General features: G+C 42.4%; 2 protein-coding genes across 4 annotated transcripts; one reads left to right on the top strand and one right to left on the bottom strand.

The window, feature by feature from the left end:
- Positions 1 to 73: 73 nt before the first annotated feature.
- Positions 74 to 15,392, bottom strand: urb2 (URB2 ribosome biogenesis homolog). Of its 2 annotated transcripts, none has more exons than XM_084351864.1 (12): positions 15,309 to 15,392; positions 14,456 to 14,602; positions 14,002 to 14,178; positions 12,628 to 13,802; positions 12,375 to 12,513; positions 9,835 to 12,283; positions 9,441 to 9,601; positions 9,092 to 9,202; positions 7,926 to 8,168; positions 5,379 to 5,478; positions 4,192 to 4,325; positions 74 to 1,103 (listed from the first exon to the last, which is right to left on the bottom strand). In XM_084351864.1, the coding sequence occupies exons 2-12, from the start codon at positions 14,579 to 14,581 to the stop codon at positions 906 to 908; spliced, it is 5,013 nt and encodes a 1,670-aa protein (XP_084207990.1). In that variant the 5' UTR covers positions 14,582 to 14,602; positions 15,309 to 15,392; the 3' UTR covers positions 74 to 905. The 2 variants fall into 2 exon arrangements, with proteins under 2 accessions (XP_084207990.1, XP_084207991.1); XM_084351865.1 differs by having other exon boundaries at positions 15,303 to 15,361.
- Positions 15,393 to 15,774: 382 nt separating this feature from the next.
- Positions 15,775 to 27,216, top strand: abcb10 (ATP-binding cassette, sub-family B (MDR/TAP), member 10). Of its 2 annotated transcripts, XR_014623576.1 has the most exons (15): positions 15,775 to 16,758; positions 18,130 to 18,336; positions 18,931 to 19,133; positions 20,272 to 20,406; positions 20,802 to 20,948; positions 22,421 to 22,556; positions 22,673 to 22,768; positions 22,967 to 23,176; positions 23,287 to 23,366; positions 23,507 to 23,687; positions 23,781 to 23,824; positions 24,065 to 24,099; positions 24,256 to 24,314; positions 24,444 to 24,687; positions 24,839 to 27,216. XR_014623576.1 is itself a non-coding variant. In XM_084366970.1 (14 exons), the coding sequence occupies exons 1-14, from the start codon at positions 16,317 to 16,319 to the stop codon at positions 24,635 to 24,637; spliced, it is 2,169 nt and encodes a 722-aa protein (XP_084223096.1). In that variant the 5' UTR covers positions 15,776 to 16,316; the 3' UTR covers positions 24,638 to 27,216. The 2 variants fall into 2 exon arrangements, 1 of the variants encoding a protein (XP_084223096.1); XM_084366970.1 differs by having other exon boundaries at positions 15,776 to 16,758; positions 24,444 to 27,216.
- The last annotated feature ends 379 nt before the right edge of the window (positions 27,217 to 27,595 follow it).

Genomic DNA, 27,595 nt, shown 5'->3' with positions numbered 1-27,595 from the left:
GGCTTTGAACGCAAAAAATACACACAAAAAAACCCCAAATTTACTGTGCACAAAAGGACGCAACAACACAGGCTTGAGACAACATTGTATTTGAATGTATCTTGTGTTAAATCATTAGGTTTTGGTGAAAAACAGCAATATAGAAAAGATACAGCATAATTCACACGTAAACATCCAGACTTTCTTCAGCAGTTCTATTAATTAATAATCATATCTGATGAAAAAAGTTTCATTAAATTGGAAAACAAACAAAATTGTACACATCATTCATCACAATTGCAGTCAGAGGTCATTCTGATGAGGAAACACTTCAAACACATTTCCTGTACTGACTCCATCACAGCGTGGAGCTCCTCCCAGGAGGAGACGCAGTACCTCCTGCTGTTTCTCCTGTGAGTCATGTGCTGTATGTTTACGGGAAAGGGTGTAACCACACTCATCCACTTGTAGATAACCTTGCGTGTGCAGAAAACAAATATTAACCAGTTACTGTTTATCAGATGGTGCAATTGTGCTTTTAATGCCTATAGGTCTGTTTACAATACACCATAGGCCTGTCTCCTTTTAACTGTTTTCAGCTTGATCTATTTAAATATCATTGTGTGTGTATATTGATTATGTGCTGCGTTTAGGTACCAAATTCAAAGCAATACAGAAACCATCCAATTGTGTTATTTTTAACAAAAGACTGTCTCCAAGGAGAAATAAAAATCTATGGAGAGCTTTGTTAGTGATGACTGTTTACACCCTGAATCCATCATATGATATCCACGAGCTGTAATATCTGATTTCCCATTCAAAAGCAGAAATAAAATATAAACACAGTATTTCCATTTATTTAAATTTGTTCTAACAATATTAAATTGAAAACAGCACCAAAGGTTGACGATGCTTGTTGTTGCAGGTCAAACTGTGTACTTGTCTTCTCCTTGCCTCTGGGCTTTGTGGTAGTGGGTGTAGCTGCCGTACAGCTCGTTGAACACCTCTCTGACTCCCATCTGCAGTCCGGCCGTCAGAAACTTGGTGTCCTGCTCCATACAAAGGTCCAGAATCCGGTAGATCCCCTCTGTTAGATGCAGCTTAATGTCGGGTCGCAGAGTAACCTGTAGAGGCAAATAAGAGGGCAGTTTTGATAAAGGAGAAGAAGGCTGAGGACACATTAGGGAAAAGACAGGAATTAAAAATGCAGCCAAAGGCAAGAAGGATCAAACATAGTTCGTATCGGTTTAATAAAACATATTCTTGTGTCACAGGTTGAAATTCCAATAGGCTTAGTAAAACGAGACAGTGATGCTCCTTCACACATGAGAGTCTGCTGCTTCCCCATGTTCCTAATGCATGTTAACAAAACCACGTTTTCCCCTTACTTATTTAATTAATGGACACATGATACTTTGTGTCGACATTCAGCCCGTGGGAGAGCCTGAGGCACGCATATGAAGCCACAAATTATGTGCCACCAGAACAGTTCAATATACATTTATGTCACACAGCTTCATCAGCGTACGCTAATCCGGGCAAAATGTACGTGTATGCAAATGTTAAGAGCAGAACTACAAAGAGACGACACTTACGTTCAATTTATTACTCCAGCAAAATATTCAAAGAGAGAAATGGAAGGGAGGGTTGATTAGAGAGAGATAGTAATCCATAATGCTGGATTTAAACCGTCAGGGGTATCAGAAAACAGAACTTTCAAAGGGGATCAATTAATTATCTTAATGGTATTCAGCCTATTGTCAAAAAATCTAAGTGGACAGCATCACTTTTTAACCATGTTGAGGTTCAGATCTGAAACTCAATACAGAATATTGTCAAGTGACCCAGATCCATACAAGATCCATCTGATCCTGTGCGTGTGCCCTCATACTTCACATCTCCTTGTGTGACAGAAGCAGACAACCAACACACAATGTGCTCGTGGATCCACACACATAACAACACAATAGACAACACCGCCTTTTTTTGCTCAGTGAACCGTGCACATCAAGCCAGGGGAAAATTCAACCATGTCTGCTCATTCATCCCTGTTACATTATACCACTGCAGGCAGACAGGTGCTACACACCATGACCTGATGACTTGTATAGTTGGCTGTCCTCAGACCTCTGTGCTGGTAACTGTACCTGACTGTAAATGATTAATATACCTGGTTGACATAATGGGAGGGTTCACGTCATAAAGGAAAAAGCCTATTATGGGTTTTCTGTAAACAAAGCTAACTTATCAAATGTCATGTGGAGCAGTAGTTTGCCAAAGTTACAGTAACTTTTTGTGGATTTCTTTCTTATCCCTACTTCAGGTCTTAAGATAGACAGTGAAACATACACACTGTGAAGCTCTCCGAGATAAACTTGAGATTCTGGACTGTGTAAATAACCAAGACTGTAACGAATCGGCTAAATCACAACACATCAGGTTAGATGAGCACATACAAAATCTATTTTTTTTTTACTTATTGAAGGCTTTGTCTCCTGTACCTTAGGTCCCTTTGCATCCTAGGAACTAGAAACAAGGATTCTTGCAAAACAAAGTAAACTTTGTTTCATATTTAATCAATATTTCATGTTTACTACAGTCTTTCTGTTCTTCGCAACTAGCCAGGTAAAGAAAAGACATCTCTCATTGTCATGTTATAGCTTTGTTTTTATTTTGATTTATTTTTTTAATAAAAATCTAAGATAAGTCTTCAATATTGTGTCATTTTTTTCCTGTGATATCAAAAATGGTACCGGATATTAATATTTTTCAATAGACTCCTTAATTCATTCCCAGATTTCATTTGTCCAACCCGTAAAAGTCACTGACCAGGTGACAGGCACTAAGAATAACTATAATGCTTATGTAGGTCATAAAGAGGTATCAATAACAAATTGAGACCGTTTCATAACCTGTTAAAAGTAGCTTGAAGTATGTTTAACTAAAAATAGTAGGATATAGTAAGTATATTTAAATAAAGTCACATTTAAAGGGGAACAGTTTCATAAAGTTTGTCTGTGGCTCCAGAGAGGGCTGTGCAAAGTCTGATTGGGTCTGAAGACTACAAGTTTGAAAATGTTGGCAAAAAAAAGCTGGCATTGTGGGGTTAGAAACAAGTGAGCTTACTCTGTAGCCCATTCCTCATCTCTGAGGATATATTTGCAACAACTAGCATAACACACTAGGATCTCTGCTCGAATTGTTGAGCTTGAGTTATGTTTTTGGATAAGGAGGGCACCAGGTTTTTACAAGGAAGAACACATAAAATAAAAAAGATTAAATCTCTGGTTCTACTGCATCAATTCTGACTGCTTTTTCTTTAAACTGTTTGCCGTGAGGCCGAAAACATTATAGTGTGTGTTCAATCAAAATGATAAATTGGTGGAATGCTGCTATTAAAACAGTTTTTTAATAGAACAGCCACTTTAATATCAAGACAAGTGTCCAAATTCATAAACTTCACCGGCATAAAAATTGCACTCTCTAACTGCTGCTCCGCTCTGGACTAATAACACCTGGCTGCTGCATGGAAAGTTCAGTTCGGGCAAGAAGCCATTAGAAACAGTTCTGACACAGAGATGGCTAAATTAACCCTGACTTACAGGAAGAGGTCTCCTTAAAAAACCTCATTAAAAGCACAATATCAAACCAATTTTAGGATTATAAAAGGTGACTCACAAAGAGCTCGGAGACTCCAAACACCTGTTTCTCACCATTTCTGTCTGCCTGTCTGTCTGCCTGCCTGTCTGTCTGGATGGGTGCTCACGTCTTCCTCTCTATGCGTGACTCTGCTGGAAACTGCTGAGTAAGATTGGCGTCATGTTAAATACAGTGTGGTGGCAGCAGAGAGGAGCCGCGTTCACAAACCAGACATGACTCACTGCTCTGAGGGAACATCCAGCCTAAAGCTCCATACCAGCACACTGGAGTTACAGTAATCCTGGACCCGTTCACTCAGATTTGTGAACATCTAAAATCTGGCCAATGAAAATACTTCCCATCGCTGCTTCTGAGCGTCAGACATCTCCGTCACTCTGCTCGACCAAATCTTGCCAGCTCAACACGCACCACCAAGCAAACTAGGCTGGATCAAAGGATCAGCTGAGATCCTGCTGCCTCATTCACACAGCTGTGGAAAATCACTCGGGATGACAGATGGCTTCAGATAACCGTGTTGACTGTATGTTACTATGACTGTATGAGTGGTTGTACCTTCTGCAGCTCTGTGACGTACTGAGCCACCATGAAGGCCGACAGCGTGGTGAAGCTCTCAGCTGTGGCAGCGATGTGAGAGTACATCCTCTCTATCAGTCTGGAGCACTGGAGATAAACATCACCGTCTGCACCTTTAAAAAAACCAGACTGATGTTAGTTCATTTACCTGTTTACATGTGACAGACTTGTTGTACTTTAATTGAACTATTAACGCTTAAAAGTTTGTTTATAAGGCAAAGTTATAAATCAACATGGAGGTCATGAAGAAATTAGGTTATTAAAGGAACAGAGAATAGGATGCATGTCCAGGAATAAAGCAACACAGTGAAAATTATAGATAATCTTACAACTTGTTGGCTTGTCAGTAATAATTTCTGTGTTGACTAAGTAGAGATTTCTGCAACAGATGTCTGCAGTTTACAGTGGATTTGGACTGTAAAATTTGTGAACGTTCCCTGTCTTAACATTTATGGAAAGTTACTACTGATGAGTAATTACCAGACACAGCCAACAGTGTGTGTCTGGGCATGACACCAAGTGCTTACCAGTTTGTCCAGTCATTTCCAGTAGCAGGAAACAGAAGAAAGACCCATATTCCTTTTTAAGGTTTTAATACAGCATCAACCTGACTTTCAAGTTAATGAAATTGGATTTACACAGTTGAATATGTTCCTGATCTGGTGTCGTAATTTTTTAAGGACAGAAGGGTGCCAAACCACAAGCCAAACCTGGATCAAACTGTGTATCTAATTTATAAAAAGAACAAACGGCACATTGGCTTAGGGGTGCTGCTTCACAAATGCAGGTATTAAAAAAAAGGTGCTCTTTGGATCAAAAGACATTTCATGAAACAAACAAAAAAAGGGGTTAGACTTGTAGTCTTTACTTTGTGATCAATAAGTCATTACTGAAAAATACAAAAGGTACACTGCTTTGCAAAAAAGAAAAACTATAATAAATGGACTTCTAAAGTGTAAAGTTTGTTTTTGGTTTCAGTTCATGTTATTTATTGACAATTTTTGAAAACATTTACGGGATATCAGATGAACTGAACTCTCAACTACCAGCTCTTCATTTACGCAGACAAAATCAGAATGTTTCTCTCCAAATTAAAATGTGTTTTCCCAAATTAATTCACGTCATATCACAAGTCTTCTTGTCCGAGACGGTGTCTGATGCGTTACCTGTGACGCCGACGTCTCCTCTCTGCCGACCCTCCTGCATGATTGATGCCACCAGGCGATGGAAGACATTTAAGAATGACGGAGCAGCGTTCAACATCACCTGGACACACAAGCAGGTATTAATTAATAATTATTTATACAGTCAAACATTCGTCAGAGTAGGATATTCAGTTATATGGAGGGACGGTACATTTAACCAAATGACTTCATAGTGAATGACTGCCTATTCACAGCTCTAATAGCTTTCACATGAATCCTGCTCTGCCAGGTGTCCTGCTGGTTGCATCTTTCCAAATACTGTAACGTATTTGAGTGGAGAAAGAGTGGTCCACACCCTCAGAAGAAACGCTGAATATGTAGGTTAAATTAAAAAGGAAATATGTAGATAATTATAGGGGAAATGAAAAGTTTTAGGACGTTAGAAGTTGTACAGAGGAAACCTTTTTAAATCTGGCCAAAAACAGTCCTGCATTATGCATCTACCTCCTCATTTTCACTGCTTGAGTCATAACAGAGCAGCCATAAACTTACACCGTCCAAAAAATGACTGAAGGTAAGAGTTGGACTCCCACAAGAACTACGTTTGCATTTCTGTTCATACCTCCCTCCCTCCCTCCTCTCCCTCTCTGTTCTCCATTCAAGGCCTACAGTGGAGTGAGGGAGGATGAAGAGAGAGAGAATATAAACGAGGAGGTGATGTCACCAGCCCTGGTTGGGGCTCAGTAATGGTTTCCATCGACTTAAACCTGCTCCATGCCAACCTTCACCGCTTGCCAGCTCCCCTACCTCTCCTCTCTACCTCCCCTCCTCTGTCCTATCACACCTCCTTTCTCCAGCTCACTCCCCCTTTTTCTGCTTTGTCCTGAAACTTCCCTCGTGCATCGCATTCAAATCACCTCTCTGTCTTTTGTTCTCCATCCACTGCTGCTTCTCTCAGCTCTTCATCACTTCTTTTTTTTTAAATTCTCCTCTCTTCCTCTATAAATGTACTCTCATTTCCTTCCTCGCCTCCCCCCCACTCCCTCTCTGCCGCTCTCCTTTACCGCTGCGTTTCGTCCCCGCAAACATCTGATATCAGTTAACTGTTTTTTTCCCGGTTTCATTCAATGCAGCTGCCCCGTTTCAGTCACACTATGTCGCTGTTACATACCGAAAATCTGTCAACATTTCAAAAAGAAAGAAACAAAAAAATTATCACATTAACACCATTATAATATGAATGAAGCTGGTGAACCAAACAAAAGGCTTTGTGTGGGCAGGAATGTGGATTTAAAAGTTTTATACTTCTAGTTAAGCGTCTTTCTGTATGGAAAAATGTTGTTCTTTTTTGACACTCTGGGCGCAACGCAGGCCACTCCAGCATAAGCTGGAAATTTGGATGTTTTGTGGTTTTCGTGCAGCTGCAGCAGGACTCTGGTGAGCTGCAATATCCTTTTGTTTTAAGCAACATTCCCCGAGGCATCCTGTGGCTCAGCAGCAGAAGTTTAAGGCACATACCGCATTTTCTTCAAAATCATGGATTCAAACCAGCAGCCTTGACCTCTAATAACCTTTATTACACAAGTGCGTAGGTTTGGGTCCACAAGTGTGTGCGTCTGTGTGGGAGGGTATTTTAACAAGCAAGTATACTGACAAAAAGCTAAGTAAAATGCTAATTTGCTGAAGACCTGATCATTTTTGGTAAGTTTTATGTTGTGTTATAAAAATGCTGACATTAAATGTTTAAACTTCATGATAAAATGTACTTCTACTGATCTTTAATACAGAGAGTCTTTCTCTCTATTACCTTTGGTTGATGGAATTTATTACAGAGGAAGGTGTTTCTGGTATTCAGTCTACCATCAATAATATAAATGGGTTGGACAAAAAAGAAATTAAGTTACGAACTGTGATGTTTAAAATGCTTGAAAGATTCAAATAACCAAATCAACCTCAAGCCGCTAAACACTGACAAATTAATCTACAGAAAGTATGTTTATAAGCTTACATTTGTTAAAGGGGAACTGTCTGCACACCCGGTTTGTGTTTGTGAAAAAATATTTTTATAGATTACATTGTTTTTTGTAAATCAGACTACTAAATTTTAGGTGCACCAGTGCAACCAATGAAATGTTTAGTCGTACTTGACAGGTTTTTGAGAGATTGTCAACCAAAACAGATGCTCCCTGGAGCCCTCCACAGTGTTGGATTAGACTGCATTACTTTTATATTTTTTTGGAACAGTCTCTCTGTCATCTCTAAAATACTCTTTTCTCCTGCCACATTTGTGCTGAAACTATCTGTTGCTATGTGTGTGGATATACCAAATGTGTTTATACCACTCCCATTTATATCTGTTGTTATTTCTTTGAATACATTCCCACTTCTTGTTGCAGGAGAAAAATGAGTCATCTGAATTTAATCTAATCTGATTTTTTAACACTCTCCACATGACCTAAAAACATTTCCATACTATTGCAACTAAAATAAATCACTACAGCCTTTTCTCATTCATCGCCAACTTGACTTCCTCCCTCCACCACCCCTGACCCATCTGCGTCTTCGTACCTGCGGATGACACTGGATGATGGCAAACAAAGCCTCATGAACAGCCAAGAACGTCGATTGGTAGACCAGTGGGGTCAAGTGTTCGAGGGGCACCGACTGGAGTGCTCCAAGGACCAAGATCACATGATGGGGGTTGGTGATGAGTCCCTCGCCATGGCGCACCAGTGATGTCATTGACATCACCGTAGGAACAGTGAAGGGGAGCGTCAGAGAGACGTCCTGACTGGACGATCTCACCAAGAACTGTGACACAGAAAGATACACAGAGACAGTTAGAGATTAAACATTAAAGGTGGCTCTTTTCTTTTCAAGTGTTCATTCAAGTGTAAGGCATGATAGTGCCACTGTGAGCCAGCAGCACAATTCAGCCATCATTAATGGATTACAGCGAACGAGCTCTATGGAGCCATTTCATTTTTTACCATTGGTTTTTACGTTTTAAAACAAGTCTTCATCTACTTCAGCTATTTAGAGAAATGCGGCTGCTCTATTTTGCTGTGAAACTCCATAAATGTTTTGTGGACTATAAAATTTGACCTTCCATCAGCATGGCGGTGAGTAGATAATGACTGAATTTTCATTTTTGGGTGAACTGTTCCTTTGAATCTAGATGATTAAGACTTTTAAGTGGGCGAGAGGAGGCTGGATGAAGTATACAAACAGCAGATGAGACATTTGAAGGACATATGGGCATAATGAGTGTGGGTCAAAGAGTCAGGAAAGCATGTTTAGAATATTAAAGTACTCTGTGTGTGTGTGTGTGTGTATGTGTGGTTAAGCAGATTGCTGTGTCGTCTGTCTGCTCCACCCAACAGGCCTGATGGAAAACACATTGGCCAAAAGAGCCTCAGTTGATGTGACACTGAACAGGCATCCCACCGGAAACAGACAGACAGACAGGGATTGTCGTTTGGCTGCTGAGTCACTTAAGGCGGCTGTCACACGTACTTCCAGCACACTGTCACTAAATAATTACTGATGTGGGGCCAGAGAACATACTGTAAATTATTCTCAACATGTTACTGTCCCCTGCTTGTCTTGCCATGTCTGTGAAGCTGTACTGAGAATTCTTGCTTAAGCGTTTCTTTTCATCTGCACACTGAAGCTGATTTCTTCATGGGTTTTCTATATATGACTCTGTGTTTGTGTGTGTGTGTTTTCCTCACCACCATGGCAGATATAATCTGTGGTGCAAAGAGCCACAGAGCTTTAGAGCAGGACTCAGGTAACTGACATCCGGACAGCAGCTTAACGATGATCACTGCAGAAAGCACCTCCTGGAAAACAGTAAAGGAGAAGCTAGAGTGAGAAGACAGTTCATCTGCTTGATATTTAATGTCACAGCAAATATGATTTATTGTGGGGGGGAAAAAGACAGAATCTCCCTCTCATCATCTTAAACAGTTTTCATATAAAATACTGGAATAACATCTCTGAAAAGAGATTAAATTAGACAAAATGTCAACAGTTTCTGGGATCTTTACACATGAATGAATTGACTGGTGAAGATCTTACCTTGTAGTTTCCTGCCCTCAGCTGGCCAGTGTCCAGTCCTTCTCTGATCAACAGCAGCAGCAGGTTGAACTGGCCTGTTGTACTTTTCTCCACCAGGTGGCGCAGCAGCTCCTGCACACCAGGCTCCAGCTCACAAACGTCATTCGAAGACAGCCAAGAAGCTGAAAGCAAAGAGAAAGTGTGACATTTAGGATAAAGACCCCATTTATATACATGAACTGGGGCAGAATATTAGAGACATAGTTCAATAACAGCATAAAGCTTAACTGAGGTCCAATATTAAAAATAAGTGCTATATGATGAGGCTTATGTCTGCTAAATTGTCTGGAAAAGCTGGTGTTATGTGAATGTTTGCAATATTCAGAGGTAATAAATGAAAAAAAAGTCTATGTACCTGTCAGCAGTCTGTGAACAGTCTGCAGTATTCTCATGTACAGCTCATCCAACTCCTTTCCTCCTGTCTTCTCCTCTCCTTGCTCCTCCATCTTCCTCACTACTTTGTAGAAAGCAGACAAGAACTGGAGAGAGGAGACCAGGAAGTCCATGGGTCTGTGGGCAGAACTGATTTCTTTGAGGATCTGCTGGCAGAAGCCCTGATAGAGGCTCATATGATTCAGCTTGGCGTCCTTTGGCCTATTCTCTTCCTTAACTGAGCGTGAGGACAGTTCACAGTGCAGCATGACTGTGACAACTTCTACTACAAAGGCTTGACCAAGGATGCTGGCTGGCTGACTAACAGTCCGGGAGTTCATTATGGACTCGACAGCTGGTCCCAGCGAAGCAGTCGTTCTTGTGAGCATTTGCGTCAAAGTTTGATCCATTTGTTCACTCTTCCCTAGGTTAGAAGACAATGCCTGGCAGAACGAGGTCAGCAACGCCAGCAGGAGATGAACAGACATCATGGAGGCTCCTGGGTCTGCTTTACCTGACGTAACTTCTGCACTGGGTCCCAAAATTTGTCTGCTTGCCATTTCCTTACTGGTTAGATAGGATCCGAACTGGTCCAGGTTGAGTCGAACGCTGCTGTTTCTGGTTATAATCAACTGGACTAAGCACTTGATGAAGCCCTGAACTGCTTTGATTAAATCCAACCAATCAGGGCTGGGTGTGGCTCGAAATCTTCCATTGTTGCTATGCCAGAGGAGAGAGGACACTACAGCTTGCAGCAGAGCGCCACCATGGATGAGTTTCAAAATACTTTGAAAGTTTCTACCTTCCAGGAGACAACTCAGAGTTCTCAGCAGATTCGCCAGGAACACGGCATCATCTCCACATTCAGGAGGGTTCGCAGTCATCTGCTCCGACTGCCCGGTGGTGGAGGTGAGCGTGAAGAGGAGGAGGAGGAAAACAGAGGAGAGATCCTCAGAGTTCATCCCATCTGGGTTAAGTTGTGTTAAGATTTGGAGTAAGTTGGCTAATGTCTTGCTCTGTGCGTGAGTCAGAAATACAACTCCCTCTCTGTTCTTTGAGGATGCCAATATATCCTCAACTATAGTTTTGTTTTCCTCAGAAGAGTTTGCTTTCTCCTGAAACTTCAGGAGTGTAGGACAAACTGTGGGTGCAGGAGCCTCCTTGAGGACCCCAATGATACTTTGTGTGAGGGAATGAACTGTGGCTGAGAACAGTGAAGGCAACTCGATAAGAACGGGGCTTTGGAGAAGCTGTGAAGATATGAGGGAGACGGTCAGACAGCTGGGCAGCCGGTCTGTCCCTTTGTCTGTCTGTCTGCTGAGGAATGAACTGACGAGAGCATCTGCTACTTGTCCCACATCTTCTCTGCTCAGGTAGGGAACAATCAAAGGCAAATTGGATGTGATAAGATACCAGTGTGCTACAAGGTAGGAGCCAGCATTCACGCTCCCATACTGCCCGTCCCATACCTGCTCTCCCTCCAGCCTCACCTCAAACTCTGATTTCGCCAAAATAAACTGGGCTGCCCTGTTTAGCAGTGCGACAGCGCTGGGTTCAGAAGGTAAGGGGGTATCTAACAAAACTTTCTTCATCTGCTGTAAAGTGAGGAGTTTGAGCAGCAAACAGCTCATGGGGCTGCAGGATGGTGGTAGACTTTCTAGAAGGGTTAGGACTGGTGCACATCCTTCAGTCTCCCTCTCTGCTCCTGATTGGGCTGAGTCTAGAGGTGTGTATTTGGTGCAGTGGATATGGAAGAGCGTGTCGACTTCCACCAAGGTGTATTTGAGGAGGAGAGCGGCCTCCTGGGTACTCTGTTCCCACAGTGTTCCCGTTTTAGACTCTGAGAGCTTCTCTGGCTCTTTGTGGTCTAAATTCTTTTTGCCTTTCCTTGGGGTACTTTGAACTGAACTTGCACTTGTTTTTACAGCCTTCTTTTCGGTTGACAACAGATGCAGTAGCTCCTTCACTACCTGTTGCATCTCCTCCATCATGCCCTGACTCTTCCTGACAATGGGAAGAGGAGAGGCGTTGTCAAGAGTCTTCAGACTGAACAAAACAACATGAAGCAGTTGGCTGAGGGAGAACAGCTTCAGAGACGCATCGTCTCTCTCCTGGTCAATGTTTAGTTCTTTATTCGTCCCTTTCTCTCCTCCTCCATCAATCTCCATTTTCTCTGCCCCTCTTTCCTCCTTCACCAGCTCAGGTAGTATATACCTCCTGATGCTCTCCAACACTGATGAGCATATCTCTAGGCCTTGGGAAGGGGGAGTGTCAAGAAGACAAGTTCTCAGCATGGCAGAGGTGCCCTCAGACAGCAGAGGAGGTCGGAGGTGGTCCAGGGCCGGCTGACAGATCACAGACAGGAGCTCAGAGAAGAGGCGAGGCAGCTGACGGAGCTTAGTGTAGGTCTGGAGGAGACTGCACACCATAGCCTGTTGGGGAAACAAACATTTTGTCTCAGTCAAAACTAATGTCTTACACATTCTACCATTTTTATTTTTAAGTAATGGTTGAATCAAGAACCTGTCTGGCCCGTTGCACTCGTGCTTCCATGCATTCAGAAATAACCCAGGCTGACGATAACAGCTGGTCCAGGTCTGGTTCAAGGATCAGATGGTTGAGACTCAACAACACCTTTAAACAGCGGTACCATGCTGGGATGCTGAAAGATAAGACAGGACAAGTTGTCACAAAAGACATGACTTGTGATTTCATTTAATTTGAATGAGAAGAACATCACATCAAGACCAGTGTTTTTTTTTATTTTATTTTTTACCTTGACTGGGTCTGGTTGAAGAGCATTTCTCCCATGGCTCTGTAAAAGTTGAGCTGGACCTCTCCATGTCTGATCCTATCTGCTGCTACATTGTAAATACCAGCAGACAGAGCCTGGCTCAGCAGCGACTCCACAGGCAGCAGAGCCAGGCTCCAGCTCTCTGGGGAGCAAAGGGAGGCTGAGGGAGACTTAGGCCCAGGGGACACAGAGACTGACTGGTCTGCTTTGGCAGATGAGGAAGATTGTCCATTAAGGCCTAAGTCCAAGATCGGGACCAACCTGGTGAGGAAATAGAAACACAGCATCCTGTGTGCTTCCTCGCTTTCTCCTTTCCCTTTTCCGTAGCTTTCCAGAAAGAACTTAAACAGCAGAGATAACGTGTTTGACTTCACAGTGTAGTGTAGGGCCGGCTCACAGTAGCCCTGAGCACTTAGTTTGGAAAGTATGGCACTGACCGGCTTCAAGGGGCCTTTTGCCCCTCCAGGACCACGTTTCCCAGAATCCTCTTTAGATGGAAGGAGCTCCTCTTTGTATGAGGTCAGGTGCTCAGAGGGGAAGAGAGCCAACTGAAGGATGGAGTCTATCTTGATGCGGATGTCTCTGCACAGCTGCAGACGGAGACGCAGATGTGTGTGAGAAGGTGCAAATTCCCCGGAAGTGAGCAGGTGTCTGAGAAGTACTAACGTCTGGCTCAGCTGATTGGTTACCACAGTAAAGACTCTGTTAGGATTGGCTTGTTGTCGCTGAACTGACAAATAACATGTCAGCACCTGAAGCAATACGTCAAACAAATTAGCGGACCGGAGGTTTTCCTTTGGCTTGGAGGGGGGTTTATCAGCATCTAATTCTGGCTGATCTCGAGGACTTTCAGTGATTGGCTCAACTTGGGAACTGACCAAGTCGCTAATGGGCTGAGTTTGAAGACTCTCAGTCATCACCTCATCTTCAGATTCAGCCATTATGGGTGAGGATGTGAGTGATGGCTGCTGGAGCTCCCAGCAGGCCAGAGAGCAGAGCTTAGCCAGGAGACTGACCATGAGCTCATACTTGGTGGTGAAGACAGATGAGAGTGCAGGAGAAGAGAGAAGACCCTGACACACACTCAGTATGGTGGACGCACACACTGGTGACTTGGAGCCAACACACGCACACTCCTGGAGACGCTCAAGCAGCAGCTGGAGGGAAACAGACAACAGAGATTTCAATAAAGCCTTAATGTATTAATACTACTCTAATATGCGATAATGTAGAAGACAATCACAAAGGCCCTGTTGGTAACATCAGGTATGAAAAGGGTCAAAAAGAAGAATTAAAAAGATTCTGTGTTGCAAACTCTAGATTTGTGGTGTTTTTATTTAAGTATTGCCAGATCACCTGTGCCATGTTGAGCCTCAGGCTGATGGTCTTGCCCTGCTTGAGAAGAGTGTGGAGCTTCCTGCTGTGAAGCAGATCATCCAGGTAACACCACAGTCCTTCCAAAACATTCTGAGAAAACTCCACCTTCTTATTGTACCAGCCTGTCAGAGCGTGGGTGCACCAGTCCAACAGCACCTACAGAGAAAAAGAGTCAAGACAGACATGAACACAGAGATGGTTGACATGTAAATAATATTAAAATCATTCAAACAGCCAGTCTTTTTTTCTCAACTATCCCAGGAACTGACGATGAGAGATTTTTTCATGAGATTGTCAAATGAATGATGGAATGAATGAACAGCAATCAACAAAAGGTGCAAAAAGACACCATGGCACCACATTAAACCAAAAAAAGGTATCATTATCACTCTACGAAGACACAAACATCTTCCAACCCAACTTCAGCGGTTACCTGTTCCTTGTTGGGAAGCAGGCACTGAGTGGAGATCCAGGCAAATCGTGCCAACTTTAACTTGTCCTCCCACGGAGTCTGAGGACTCTTCAGTTTCAGATGGATACCTGAGTAGATGGCAGCCATCGCTGCAGCTGGTGCTACTGCCTACACAAGAAGGATAGAGAAAAGGAGTCAGGGCCAGAGAGAGGGAACACAAGACGGGGGGAAAGGTGAGAAGACCTAAATACTGGTATGTACATTAGGTTATTTCTCCTGTAACCACATTAGACCGAGACACTGGCCTAGAGATAGAGTTGGTTCCCCTTCTGCCCACTTCTCAACAGGCAGTGATGGGTTAAATCCCATTACAATGATGACATGATTGTATTAGGGTGGTAATAAGTATTAATCCCATGTATCTGAAATCTGTGTTTACATGACCCCAGAACTTGAAACTTAACATTAAGTGCATGCAAACCCAGGACAGTTAAACATCCACCCCCACCACACAGATATAAACCACAGTCACAGTTGTTTTCAATGTGGACTCAGACCTGAACCTTAATTTAGGTTTAGATATATCTTGTCCCCCCTCGAGTAACTTATATCTGAGCTTTCTGCTCCACATACATCTTTCATCTTCTCATCTGTTCAGGTCGGTCTGCTGCCCTCAGTACAGTCTGCTCTAACAAACTGACATGCTGTACTGCTAGCTCAACGACAGCTAGCTACATAGCATACTTCTAGCCAAATTAAGCTAATGCCCGGGCTTCTTCTCGTCTGCAGGCAAACAAACCATCGATACACTTCAGCGTTAATTGTTTTAAAAATAGTCACATGTACTTTGGTGGACTTTGCCAATTACACTTACGGCTTTTCAACCCGCACGTGCCTCCTGTTTTCAGATGTGGACGAACTTTCAACTTTCACCCCGCCGGCCAGGCAGAAGCAATCGAGGATCGATGTCGACAAACGGTTTGTTCCGCCATCAGCCAAATATTCACTTTTCGCCTTCATTCACCACAGATGTTGGTAAAATATTACATTTAACTATTGTTTATCGGATGATAATGAACTTATCCGATTTCAAAATAAACGAAAACGCATTTCGTTGAGAAATCTCTGTTTGTCGAGAAAGTAACTCAGCTAATATCATATTTGTCGTTATTCTCAGGCAGCATGTGTGTGTCTGTGTGAACTAAATAGAAACATCATCAGCTGTTTATTATTTGTGTACAAATTTAATGACGCTTTTTGTTTTAGGGAACCTTTCAAACTCATTCATAAAACACTGGGTATGAACAATCGACTGTACTGGCGATCTGTGTTTGTTTGGTTATGCCTGGGAAAGTTTGCTTACATGATCAGCCATTGAATTCCCCCGTCGAAGAGGAAGAGTCGTATGTGTGTGTGTGCGTGTACCTGGGACCGAAACCAGGGTCACCTTTCCTGTTTCTACCCCTTTAGACCATTTCTAGGGGAATTACGTTCATATCTCGGAGCGGATGTTGATGTTTGCGGTCTACGGCAGCTCGTGTTTGCACTTCACCCGCCTGCCAGCCAAATATCCAGCGACAGATGACAGTGACAGGCGGGGTGTCGGTAGCTGTTCATTGATAAGAGATAAATCGGGTGAAGGCGGCTGTCAGGCGCAGATAAAACACACAATAACGGTCTAAAGTCGACGATGTAGCGGGAAGGATCTCTGAAAGTGTTCGGGTTATGGATGTGGTGCGTTGACCTCACGGCTGGGTGCTAACATGTTTCTCCGAGAGGACTTAACTCAACAAGAATCACCTCGACAGTATCACTGACTGGATCCAGCTAAGGAAGACTTTTATTATCCCACCTTTTGTCAAACTATCTGTCTTTCGCCACGATGCGGCTTTTAATCCGCATGTCAAGGTGCACTCACGGAGTGCATCTGTCCAAACTCAAGCTAACACAACCGCGGATGTTGTGGCTGGACCACCGGCTGACCCTCTCGGCTGCCCTCCGGAGGAAGAAGCAGTCAACCGGGGTCAAACCATCCGTCCAGCCGACTCCTGCCTTCCCTCTCTCCTCGCCCAGAGCCACCGTGTCTGTCCTGCCGCTCAGGGGTCTGTCTCTACTCTGTCCACACTCGCCGACAGGCCGAGCACGGACACTCGCACACACACCTGTTGCCTTTGCCAGCTCTTCAGCCGCCTCCGCACCGACACCAGCCGAATCGGTGAAGACCCAGAAGGACGCGGAGGGAGGCCAGACACCGACCACGGTCCCCCTGGAGGATGTCAGAAGGATCTTAAAACTTGCCCGCCCGGAGAGATGGAGCCTGGCAGGTAGACTGTGTTATTATGTGTGGACTAGTCTTTAGAGGCTTTCATTTTAATGATTGTACAGTTGCCACTTTTAGTCTGACACTGGGTTAAAGCTCTCAGGAAACAAGGGTTTATTTTGATTTTAAAGTTTGTGGAGCTTTAACTTAGTGCGTCAGTACTCTCCTTTTTCTACTTTCACTTATTGTTTCATCATGCACCAAAATGGAGAATAGGATGTGCACATGACTGCCTTTCTGCAGCATCAGTGTTTCCTCTGCATGTATTTATTCAGGAGTGGTGGACCACCACAGCTTCAGAGATCTTCATAGAGGATTATGATCTAGATAACAACACAAAGCTGAAAGATACAAACAAGCGTAAGACCCAGTGCATAGACATAGCCCTTTTAATCATGATCAAATAACTACATATAAACAATAGTGCTGCAGTCACCAAAATTACAACCACCAGGTATGGATGCGGAAGAAAAAGCAGAAATGTTGATGAAGGTTCTCAGTCATCTTTGAACAATGAGCCACAAGTGGCCCTAACGACTCTGAAACTCAGAGTTCACACGTCCTTAACGACTCTGTAAACACCCACACAGAGTTTAAAATCCTGCCAACTCCTCCAGTTAGTGAGAACTGAAGAAGCCTCTTGGATGAGAGGTGACCTCTTCAAGAAACTGAAACAAGTCCAGTTGCCTATGATACAACACTGGAAAAAACAGAAATTGCTCCCTGCCACCACTCCTACAACACAATTAGAGCGGAAACGATCAGCATTATTTTGTATTAGCAGGAGAAGATAACTCATAAATCGTATTCCTGCTTTTAGTTGCTCATGTATTTTACCAAAGTAGTCGTTTCCTGTTTTTTAAGCAAGTTCAAGCCACAGCCGTATGTGAGCGTGAACTTTGTGGTTTTGACACTTGGATGCACACAGCCATTTTCTGTCAGTTTCTCTCAACCAGTCACAACAGTCCACCTCACTGTACTGTACCACATGTGGACATTGTAGTGTTTCCAAGCCTCCTCCTTCTATGTTTTTTCAGTGGCTGTGAGCTGCATTGTGACCTGCTCTAACCTTGATTGGAGACAGGTTCTCCCAGATTACAGTCTTCTACATGAGTCAAATTGTTTTGATTACTTGGCACATGCTGCAGCTCAGCTGTTTATAATGTTTATTTGGAGAGCTCTGTCAAAGAAAAACATCCTAATGTACCTTTCATCACGTTTTGCTGGATAATCCCTTCCAAATTGGAAATTGAGACTTCCTTTTATAAATTGTAGCCCTGTATTTTGCTTTCTACCACCATGTGTATTAAAGTGTTTCTTTTGCTTTTATCCTGAACTTTCTCTGTTTTTCTGTCTTCTCCTTTATCCACACCAGCTGCTGTAGGCTTCTTGACTGTCTCCAGCGCAGTAACTATGTCAGCTCCATTCTTCCTGGGTAAAGTGATTGACACCATTTACTCCACTGGAACAGAAACAGAGACAATGGTAGCCTCCCTGACATCGTTATGTATCATGCTGACTGGAGTCTTCATGGTCGGTGGGGCTGCCAACGCTGCCAGAGTCTACCTCATAGAGAGCACAGGTGAGATTAATAAACAAACAAACAAAAAAAAAATCAGGAGGAAACAATAACTTTCAGTGTCATATTTATCAGTACTATTTACAGTATTTAACAGTATTATTAAAGAATACTTTGAAAGTAAGATGAAAATATCAATCAAGATAAAAAAGCATTAAATATGAAGCTAGAGTCAGCAGATGGTGAGTTTAGCTTAGCATACATGCTGGAAGCTCACAGATTCACCTACCAGCACCTCTAAAGGTCACCACGTAATTAACATGACATATCATGTTTGCTTAATCCATACACAAGCAGACATGCTGTAATAATGATTTCTTGGTGCCTAGCAGCCAGTGGCATTGACTTCCCAACAACCTTACGATCACATTGTGTACGGATTAAACACGCAATATACTAAGAATTAATTAGTGATATAGGTAGGTGTATTTCTGAACACTGGACAGAGTCTAGCTTCTTTTAATCAGCTGTTTAATCATTTACTCTACAATATACCAAAATAATGACAGATACCAATCAGAAAGCAGAACCTGAAATATGTCATGAAATGTGTGCAATTGTCAACCTTTGTTTATGTCCTTCCTCTTCTCTCTTCAGGCCAAAAGATTGTTCGCAATCTCCGTGCCTCCCTCTTTTCCTCCATCCTCACACAGGAAGTGGGTTTTTTCGACAGGAGCAGGACCGGCGAGCTAATCAACCGCCTCTCTGCCGACACAGCCATGGTCGGCCACTCCATCACCGACAACCTGTCTGACGGGCTGAGAGCTGTCGCCCAGGCAGCTGCTGGTGTCAGTATGATGGTGAGTACGACCCTCAGAGTGGTCCGCTGCCTACAGTCATGACAGGTTTGAATGAAGAATTAATTAACTGGCATCCTTTATGATACATTTATTGTGTGGAATAAATGTATTGTACTACTGATGTTTTTTAAATACTTCCAGATTTAAGATAATTATTAAAAACTAAGGGCAGAAGCCACAGAAATCCTTATTTCTCCCATAGTATGTCTATTGTTTTGTGTGGAGCCTGACCGATACTCGATTTTTGGGGCCGATACGAATATTAGGGAGTAAATAATTCAGATCATTCGGATATCTACACACGTTTTTGCGATTACCCCTCAAATGTGGTTCTCAAACACTTGTGACAAAGATATTAAACGCAGGCAGGCTTTTTTACAGTTTAATAACAAACTTCATTTTTCGTATAGGCGCATATCAGACAGCATGTACTCGATACTGATGATATATCTGTGATTATATTGGTCAGGCTGTAGTTTTGAGCTAACCAACAGTCTGAGTTTTTTTTAGAAACACTCATTTAACAGTAGAGTAGATGTGTGAATGTCTGGTTGGACAGTACAAGGAAGTAGGCGTGACGTCTTTTGCCTGCGTATTTTCATGCTATGCTGTTGTTATGTCAGCTGAGAGTTTCCCTACACATTACTGCTGGTAAACTATAGTGTTGTTGGGAAACGGGGTAACAATAACAAGGAAATGGATAGATTTCCTTGAATGACTGCCACACCCTGACCAACCTTTGGCAGGTACTGGACGAACAAAGCATTTTGTGTGTGCATGTGGAGTTCACCTGTAAACAGTTTTGGCCAACAGGTGGTTTAGCTTTTAATTGTAATGACTCTCATCTGACTATATTCTGACACCAGTCTCCACTTTCTTGGCATTCACTGATTACTTATTTGTTGAGAAACAGGTCCGTTAACTCATGCTTGCACTTCCTTTGCATAACTGGATTTTTTCTGGTTCCATGTCAAGTAGTAAAATTATTTCCTGGTGTAATAAACGTTCAAGAAAATGAACAGAAAAAAATCACTGTAATAACTGATTAGGGCCAATAGATGTGAAATCTCTCTCATTTTTCTCTCTCATCTCCCTCTCTATTTCCATTACCTACTGTCTCTTCTCTCTCCTCCTCTAGTTCTACGTGTGCCCCAGTCTCGCCAGCTTTGTTTTACTGATTGTTCCTCCTCTGGCCGGTCTTGCTATCTTCTATGGCAGATACCTTCGCTCCATCTCCAAACGCACACAGGACGCACTTGCACAAGCCACACAGGTACGGTGCACAAATACACACATATCAAATAATTAGTTTAGAAGTATTTACTAGGTTTTATAATCACGTGCAGGGATTCATAAAACAAATCATTGAGGATGTGGTAGTTGTAAACAAGGAAGTTGTGGCAAAATGTGATTTCAAAACTCTTGTGTCAGTAAACTGGTTGTTTTTGCCTTTTTATACAGTTTTAGTGACGCTTTATACTGAACTTCCTTTATACTGACTCTTATTAGTGGTTAGTAAAGCCACACTGTTTGTCTGTCCCTTAGCTGTGTGTATACCTGATGTAAATACTGCACTGCCTGTGGTAGTCTAATTAAATTTGCAGGATGAATTTACAATGTTGATAATCTGATTTTTGAGTCCTTATTAAACTGTTTGTGTGTGTGTAGTTGGCAGAGGAGCGTATCAGCAACATGCGGACAGTGAGGGCTTTTGGTAAAGAGCTGTCAGAGGTCAACACGTACAGGGAGAAGACAAACCAGGTCTTCAGTCTGGCCAGGACGGAGGCTGCACTACGAGCTGGCTTCTTCGGAGTGGTAAGTGTGTGTCAAGTCAATTAAATGTTTATAGCCCAATATCACAAATGACAAATTTGCCTCAAGGGACTTCACAGTCATACACTATATGAGACCCTCTATTCTCAGACCCTTGATTCTGATACGGAAAAAAGTCCTCCCAAAAAATCGTGTGGACAATCAAGAAGACAAAATTAAATAGATTTTGATAGATTTGGAAACTTGAAAGAGGACAGACTACACAAACTCACAAGAGCAAAACTCAAATACACTACTCACATGACCGGGGGAAAAAAACAGACCCAGAGAGATCGCTGTGCAATCGTTTGTGTGTGTCTTGTCAGTCATGCAAACCGAATCCACAGTTAGGAAAGTGTTGCACAGAGGCTTCTGCTTTTTGGTCGTCTTTCAGGTTTGTCACAATACCACAACACCTGACATGTCTGTTTCACCATTAAAAGGTATTATCCAATTGTCCATACAGGGTCAGACAATGCATGCACCCATCTGGGAACTCCGGTTATTTGACACCTGGACCTTATTTATAGGTGTAATTATGCTTGTATACTCACACAGACAATTGTAGTGCAGCTCGGAGTCCTTCGGACGTTAGTTAGGTCCAGCCGATCATGACCGCAGCGCACCGGGGCCACGGCAATGGAGCTTTTACACAGGAATTATCTGCCGCGAAACTCGCTCATTTCACCTACATTTTGTCATGAATGGCCAGTGTTATCAGGACTCCGAGCTGCACTACAATTGTCTTTGTGAGTATACGAGCATAATGACACCTATAAATAAGGTCCAGGTGTCAAATAACCGGAGTTCCCCTTTAAAGAGCTTAGGCAGTGTTTGAACAACTGTGTGACACAACTTGCTGAGCCTTACTGCTTAAAACAGGTTTTTTTTCTCTTCCTGTCCTTAACACTACATCTGTATGCATTTTCATGTGTTAAAATGTTCCTCAGGTTGGATAAAATTAAGCCTTAATCATCCACTTCTATTTATGTCAGTGGTGGTATACAAACTACAAGAAACACCTTTCAGTATGAGGCAGTGCATTTCATCTAGATCACAAACGTCAGCCTTCAAAATGACCATAAAAATTGGGCTATTGTTTTAGACTAGATTTAACTGGGTGTCAGTCTCTAATAATCTGGCAGCCGAGTCTGTTGCTGGAAGAATAACCTCGGGTACTGAAAATATTTTCTTCTCTGTCCACCTTCCCTATTGTACGGCCGGGTGTCAGTTCTCACTACGTCTCTGGCCCCCAGGCTGTTTCATCGATTCAAATGATATCAGGCTAATGAAATTCAAATTTCTCGCTCATTGAACTGTTGTATGGAACGGATATAAAGAGAGAGGGACTGGTGGTGCAACTCCCCAGTTGGCTTATCCAGCAGGTGCCCAGATAGGCTGTAATCAGTATAAGTGATGCCAGATGTTGTAGTAATCAAATAACCAGTTTGTGTTTGTGTGTGTGTGTGTTTCAGACTGGTCTCAGTGGTAACATCATGATCCTGTCAGTTCTGTACAAAGGAGGCCTTCTGATGGCCAGCCAGCACATGACTGTGGGAGAGCTCACATCGTTCCTCATGTACACCTTCTGGGTGGGCATCAGTATTGCAGGTGACACACACTCATAGATACTGTAAATGTGCACTTTCCTTATCTGTTTTGTTTACACCCGTGTGAACTGTTCGTGTGATGATTTATGGCCTTTTGTATTTCTGCTTGATGTGAAGGTCTGAGTTCATTCTACTCTGAGCTGATGAAGGGGTTTGGAGCAGGAACCAGACTGTGGGAGCTGGTGGACAGAAAGCCTGAGTTTCCTCTGAATGGTCAGTACGCACACGCGTACACACACACACACACACACACACAGGCAGGAGAGTATTACTTCAGAAGTCTTTGTACGGTGGCCCAGAAGTGTCGAACCAAATGCGAAAACCACAACAAAATAACGGAAGTGGGCATCAACGTAAGTGAACTAAACAATCATTCTGTCGTTGTTTCTGTCTTCCTTTGCTCCTCCACAGAAGGTCTAGTGCTCCCGCCAGACCAGCTGAAGGGTCAGCTGGAGTTCTCTGACGTCTCCTTTGCCTACCCCACCCGCAGTGAGGCTCCTATTTTCCAGAACCTCAGTCTGCTGGTCCCAGCCGGTTCCATCATGGCTGTGGTGGGACCCAGTGGGTCTGGAAAATCAACCCTGGTGTCACTGCTGCTCAGGCTGTACGACCCCGGCGCTGGTGAGAGCGAGCTCGTTCTGTACACTGCTTAGTGATCAGAGAAAAAATTATGATGACAAACTTAAGAGGTGGTTGTTTGACATCTGCAAATTACTTCTTCTTTTCTTCAGGTATCATCTCCATAGATGGTCATGACATCAGAGATCTGAATCCCTATTGGCTCAGGAGTCACATTGGGACTGTCAGCCAGGTAATGGATGAATATTTTACTTGTTTGTGTTCTCATACAACAGGTCTCATAGCAAACACATAAACAGGTCAGATCCCTCGTGTGAAGATCGTCTCCGTCTTTCTCACATTCTCCTTCTCCTCTCCTCACCTCTCTCCCAGGAGCCCGTGCTGTTTTCTTGCTCTATCAGAGATAATATAGCGTACGGTGCGGTGGACCCAGAAGCTGTGACCACAGAGGACATCTACAGGGCAGCCAGAGTGGCCAACGCCTATAATTTCATCCAGGATTTTCCAGAAGGATTTGACACTGTAGTGGGGGAGAAGGGGGTGCTGTTGTCAGGTGAGACACAATCAGAGACTCGACAGAAATGTGATGTGCACTTGTTTACTTCTCTTGTGTGTACAGGGTTAAGTTGTATATTTTGTTCCTCAGGTGGTCAGAAGCAGAGGATAGCCATAGCCAGAGCTCTGCTCAGGGTGAGTACAACAACATACTCTTTTTACTGTTTCAGGAGGAAGCACAACTCTGGTCATACCTGTCATCTGCACAAATCATTTGTTATGAGTTAACCGGGCTGTAATGACAGGAAGTGGATGTTCTTGTGTTCATCAGTATCTGATCTTTCTGTTCACTAAAATCACCTGTTGAAGCAGCATCTACACTCTGGTCTCTGCTGTCTTTTTTGCATGAAACCTATTTTTGTTCACTCTCCACAGAATCCTAAGATCCTGCTTTTAGACGAGGCTACCAGGTGAGAAAGACTGAGACACGAATTAAGAATTGTTTTAGAAATTTGTTTGGAAATTGTGATATTACCCCCTTCAGAAACGGTATGTTATTGTGCTAGTTAAAGACACATCTTAGGTCATTTTGTTGAGGACAATCCTAAACAAGTCACTTTCCTCAGTGCCTTGGATGCTGAGAATGAGTTCCTGGTCCAGGAAGCCTTGGAGCGTCTAATGGAAGGTAAAAACTCTCTGTCTGTCTTTGTCTTTCAAATTAAATCCACTTAATGACGAATTGTTTCGTTTCTTTACTGCTGAGATTTTGTTTCTACTGTTTTATTATATCCTGCTCTTCTTGACCAATCAACAGGCAGGACAGTCGTGATCATCGCTCACCGTCTGTCCACCATCCAGAATGCAAATGCCGTCGCTGTACTGGACCAGCAGCGTGTAGTTGAGTGTGGCCAGCACACGGAGCTGCTAGGCAACAGGCAGGGGCTGTTCAGAAAACTGATGGAGAAACAGGCCTTTCTACAAGAAGAACAGCAACGAGCGCTTCGCTGAGAGGACGGGGAGGACAGACCAGTGGATGAGGATGAGGGAGAAATCAGGAGGTGAGGTCAGTGGCTTGAAAAACGACTGGCTTTACTCCAGTCAGAGGTGAAGGGGGGAAAAAAAGCTCCAGGAAAGCAGAACTTTCCAGAGGAGTAGGAGATTTGAAAGCCACTGAGAAACACAAAGGGAGTTTGTTTTCCTTGCTTAAAGGAAAGAGACGGAGTAATCCACAGTGAAGACCTAAGACCTGAAAGATGGATCGGAGAGTTCCTTGAGATGCTTTATTTTGCAAATATCTACTTCTACACTGAATGAGGAGGACCAAATCAGAGAGGCTGAGAGTGAAAAGGACACATCATGAAGACAGGCACTCCTCACACATCGAGCTCCGCGACAACATGTCATTTCTGAATCAGTATCATTACCAGAGTTTTTGGGGAAAAGCTCAAATTCTGTATTAAATCATTGCGGTGTACAGGAGATAAGTGATGGTACGAAACTGCTGAGGGACACTGTTGTCTGATTTAGATTTTTGTTTTGATTTTCATAACCAAACCAAAAGCAGTCTAGTCTGATGTATACAGAACAGCTAAATATGTGTTTGTTTATGAATTTGTGTCTATTTATTATTGATTTTTTATTTTTTTGCAACTTGAAGCTTAACAATTAGATCCTTTTTATATAACATGACATCATTGTAGAGTTGAAACAAGCCAAATGATGCAGCTATTTCTGTCGTCTACCCTATGTTGTAAAACTGGACTCAACACTGTTCTCCCATATCTTTGAAAACAAGGACACAGATCAATGTGCACTTTTGTCATGAAACATTATTGAATGTCATGTACGTCATCTTAAAAATGTTATTTCCTTTGGAGCTGCAACAATTAATGGATAACTGCCAACTATTTAGATGATCGATGAGTATTTTAAGCTCTCTCATAGGAAGGGTAAATCAAAGCCGGACACGGTCTGTTCATCGTCATGACCCCCAAAATCCCCAATTGAATCATCTTTTTTTTTTAATCATGACTTCAAAATGTCAAGAATGTAATCTTTCAGGTGTCTCGGCCTAATCTCTAAATGTTGGTAAAACAGAGTGCGCAACATTTCTGACTGTAAACTGTTAATCATCTGTCAGTCTGTGATGTGATTGTCTCCTCCGTGCTGTGTGAACTGGTAGGTGTTTACAGGACGTGCACTTTGCCAGCATTAAATTCTATATAAACAGCTCTAAACTCACGTACGCGTTAACCACAAAGCTGTTGAGCCAGCTAAATATTATAGCTGGCTGGGAGAGCCTGACTAAGAGGTAATGAGTCTGCTCGGTAAATATTTGGATGGTAAATGCCCACTTCACTGCTCAGGGGGAGTCTAGACCGGAGTGTAACGCCAGACATGTAAATGCCCTCTGCTAAAGCGCTAAAGGGACTGTAGACTGGGTGTTTTTCTCATGAGAAATGACTAAAAAGAAATCCTCAACAAACAGGAAAAATCCTCTGTTTGTCGAGCTCAGGTCTGTTTAGTGTAGCTGGGACAGTTTTGTCTCGTAAATGTGAGTTTAACGGATAACTTTACAACTATGAGTCATTTTATTTATGGCAAACAGGCTCAAAGAACAAAGGCTATATGATGTTTGCCATGTTTGAGAGGCATGTCATGTTCACATCAGTCTCTTTTCAATATTTCCTATATTTTTATTGACTTGTATGGTGGAGGAGCTTCCTGACACATAAATTCAATCTGAAAATTGCTTCTGACTGAAAAGACTGGAAACTTAAGTGCACATCTCTGAAGGACTTTTTGTAATATGTTTGTTTTTTCTTGACAGGGATTAGAAACTTGAGTTATTGTGAATGTAACTTTTCATTCACGATTTGAAGTCAGTGGTGCACAGAGACTCTTAAAACTGGATTGTGGCCCCTTAACAGAAATCAAGATGACTTGGCCTTGATCATAAAGGAGGGACAGTGTCGGGATAAACTGAAACAGCATTGATCATTAGTTATTGCCCATTTGAATAGCCGACTAATGTTGTCTGAGTACAATAGTATCACTTTATGGTTGTATATTTTGTGAGACTGTATGCTGCATATGATTTATTATGGGCTGTTTTCATGTTCTTCGTTTTCTTTTTGCTAGGATTATTTCACCTAAAAGGCGAGTGGTTTCTTTACGTGTTAGTCTTTATTTCAAAGTTAAATGATGCCTTGATCATCCTCTCTGAACGTCACATGTCCAGACTAGTTTTGTGTGTTCTGTGGAGGTCTGTTGGTAATATTACCAAACCCTTCCCATTAAAAATGATGTAATTTAAAGAAGTTATGTTTAGTTAAAAAATCACCTCAACACTCTAAACCTCTCACCACAGACTAAAGCTGATCAGTGAAGATGCTTAAAGTCTCTCAGATAATAATGGAAACGTGTCTTTTAACAAATCACAGAAGAGGTGGTTCATTTTTTTAACTTGTATGTTATGAGTTCTAAATAATATGGCTTAAATGATATATTATAGATTTTTAATTATTTTTGTGGTTGTTAAATTATTATACTTCTATGTAAAAGTAAATAAAGTGAGATATTAATAAGTTTTTATTTGTGGGTTTTGTTGTTCAGCTGTTTCTGAGGCTTTGGCTGCTTGTTCTGTTGAGGCACATACACTGTACACAAGTATTAAATCAGGATTTATTTAAATGGGTTTGAAAATGTTGATTTTCTGTTTGTTTTTTATTAGATAACTTTAAATTGTATTTCACAGTTGTCCTTAACCATAACTCAAACTTTGTCAAATCTGTAAGTTTTGACAATTTATTTTAATATATGATTTTATTGTATCTTAAAGGAACAGTTCACCCAAAAATGAATATTTAGTCATTATCTACTCACTGTCATGCTGATGCAAAGTCTGGTGAAGTTTTCTTTTAGTCCACAAAATATTTCTGGAGCTTCGCAGTGAAACAGTTTTGC

Source organism: Pagrus pagrus, assembly GCF_965226575.1.
Source record: "Pagrus pagrus genome assembly, chromosome: 1".
Taxonomy (NCBI): Eukaryota; Metazoa; Chordata; class Actinopteri; order Spariformes; family Sparidae; genus Pagrus; species Pagrus pagrus.
Note: the sequence above shows the minus strand (reverse complement) of the source record. Positions and strands in the feature narration are given on the sequence as shown.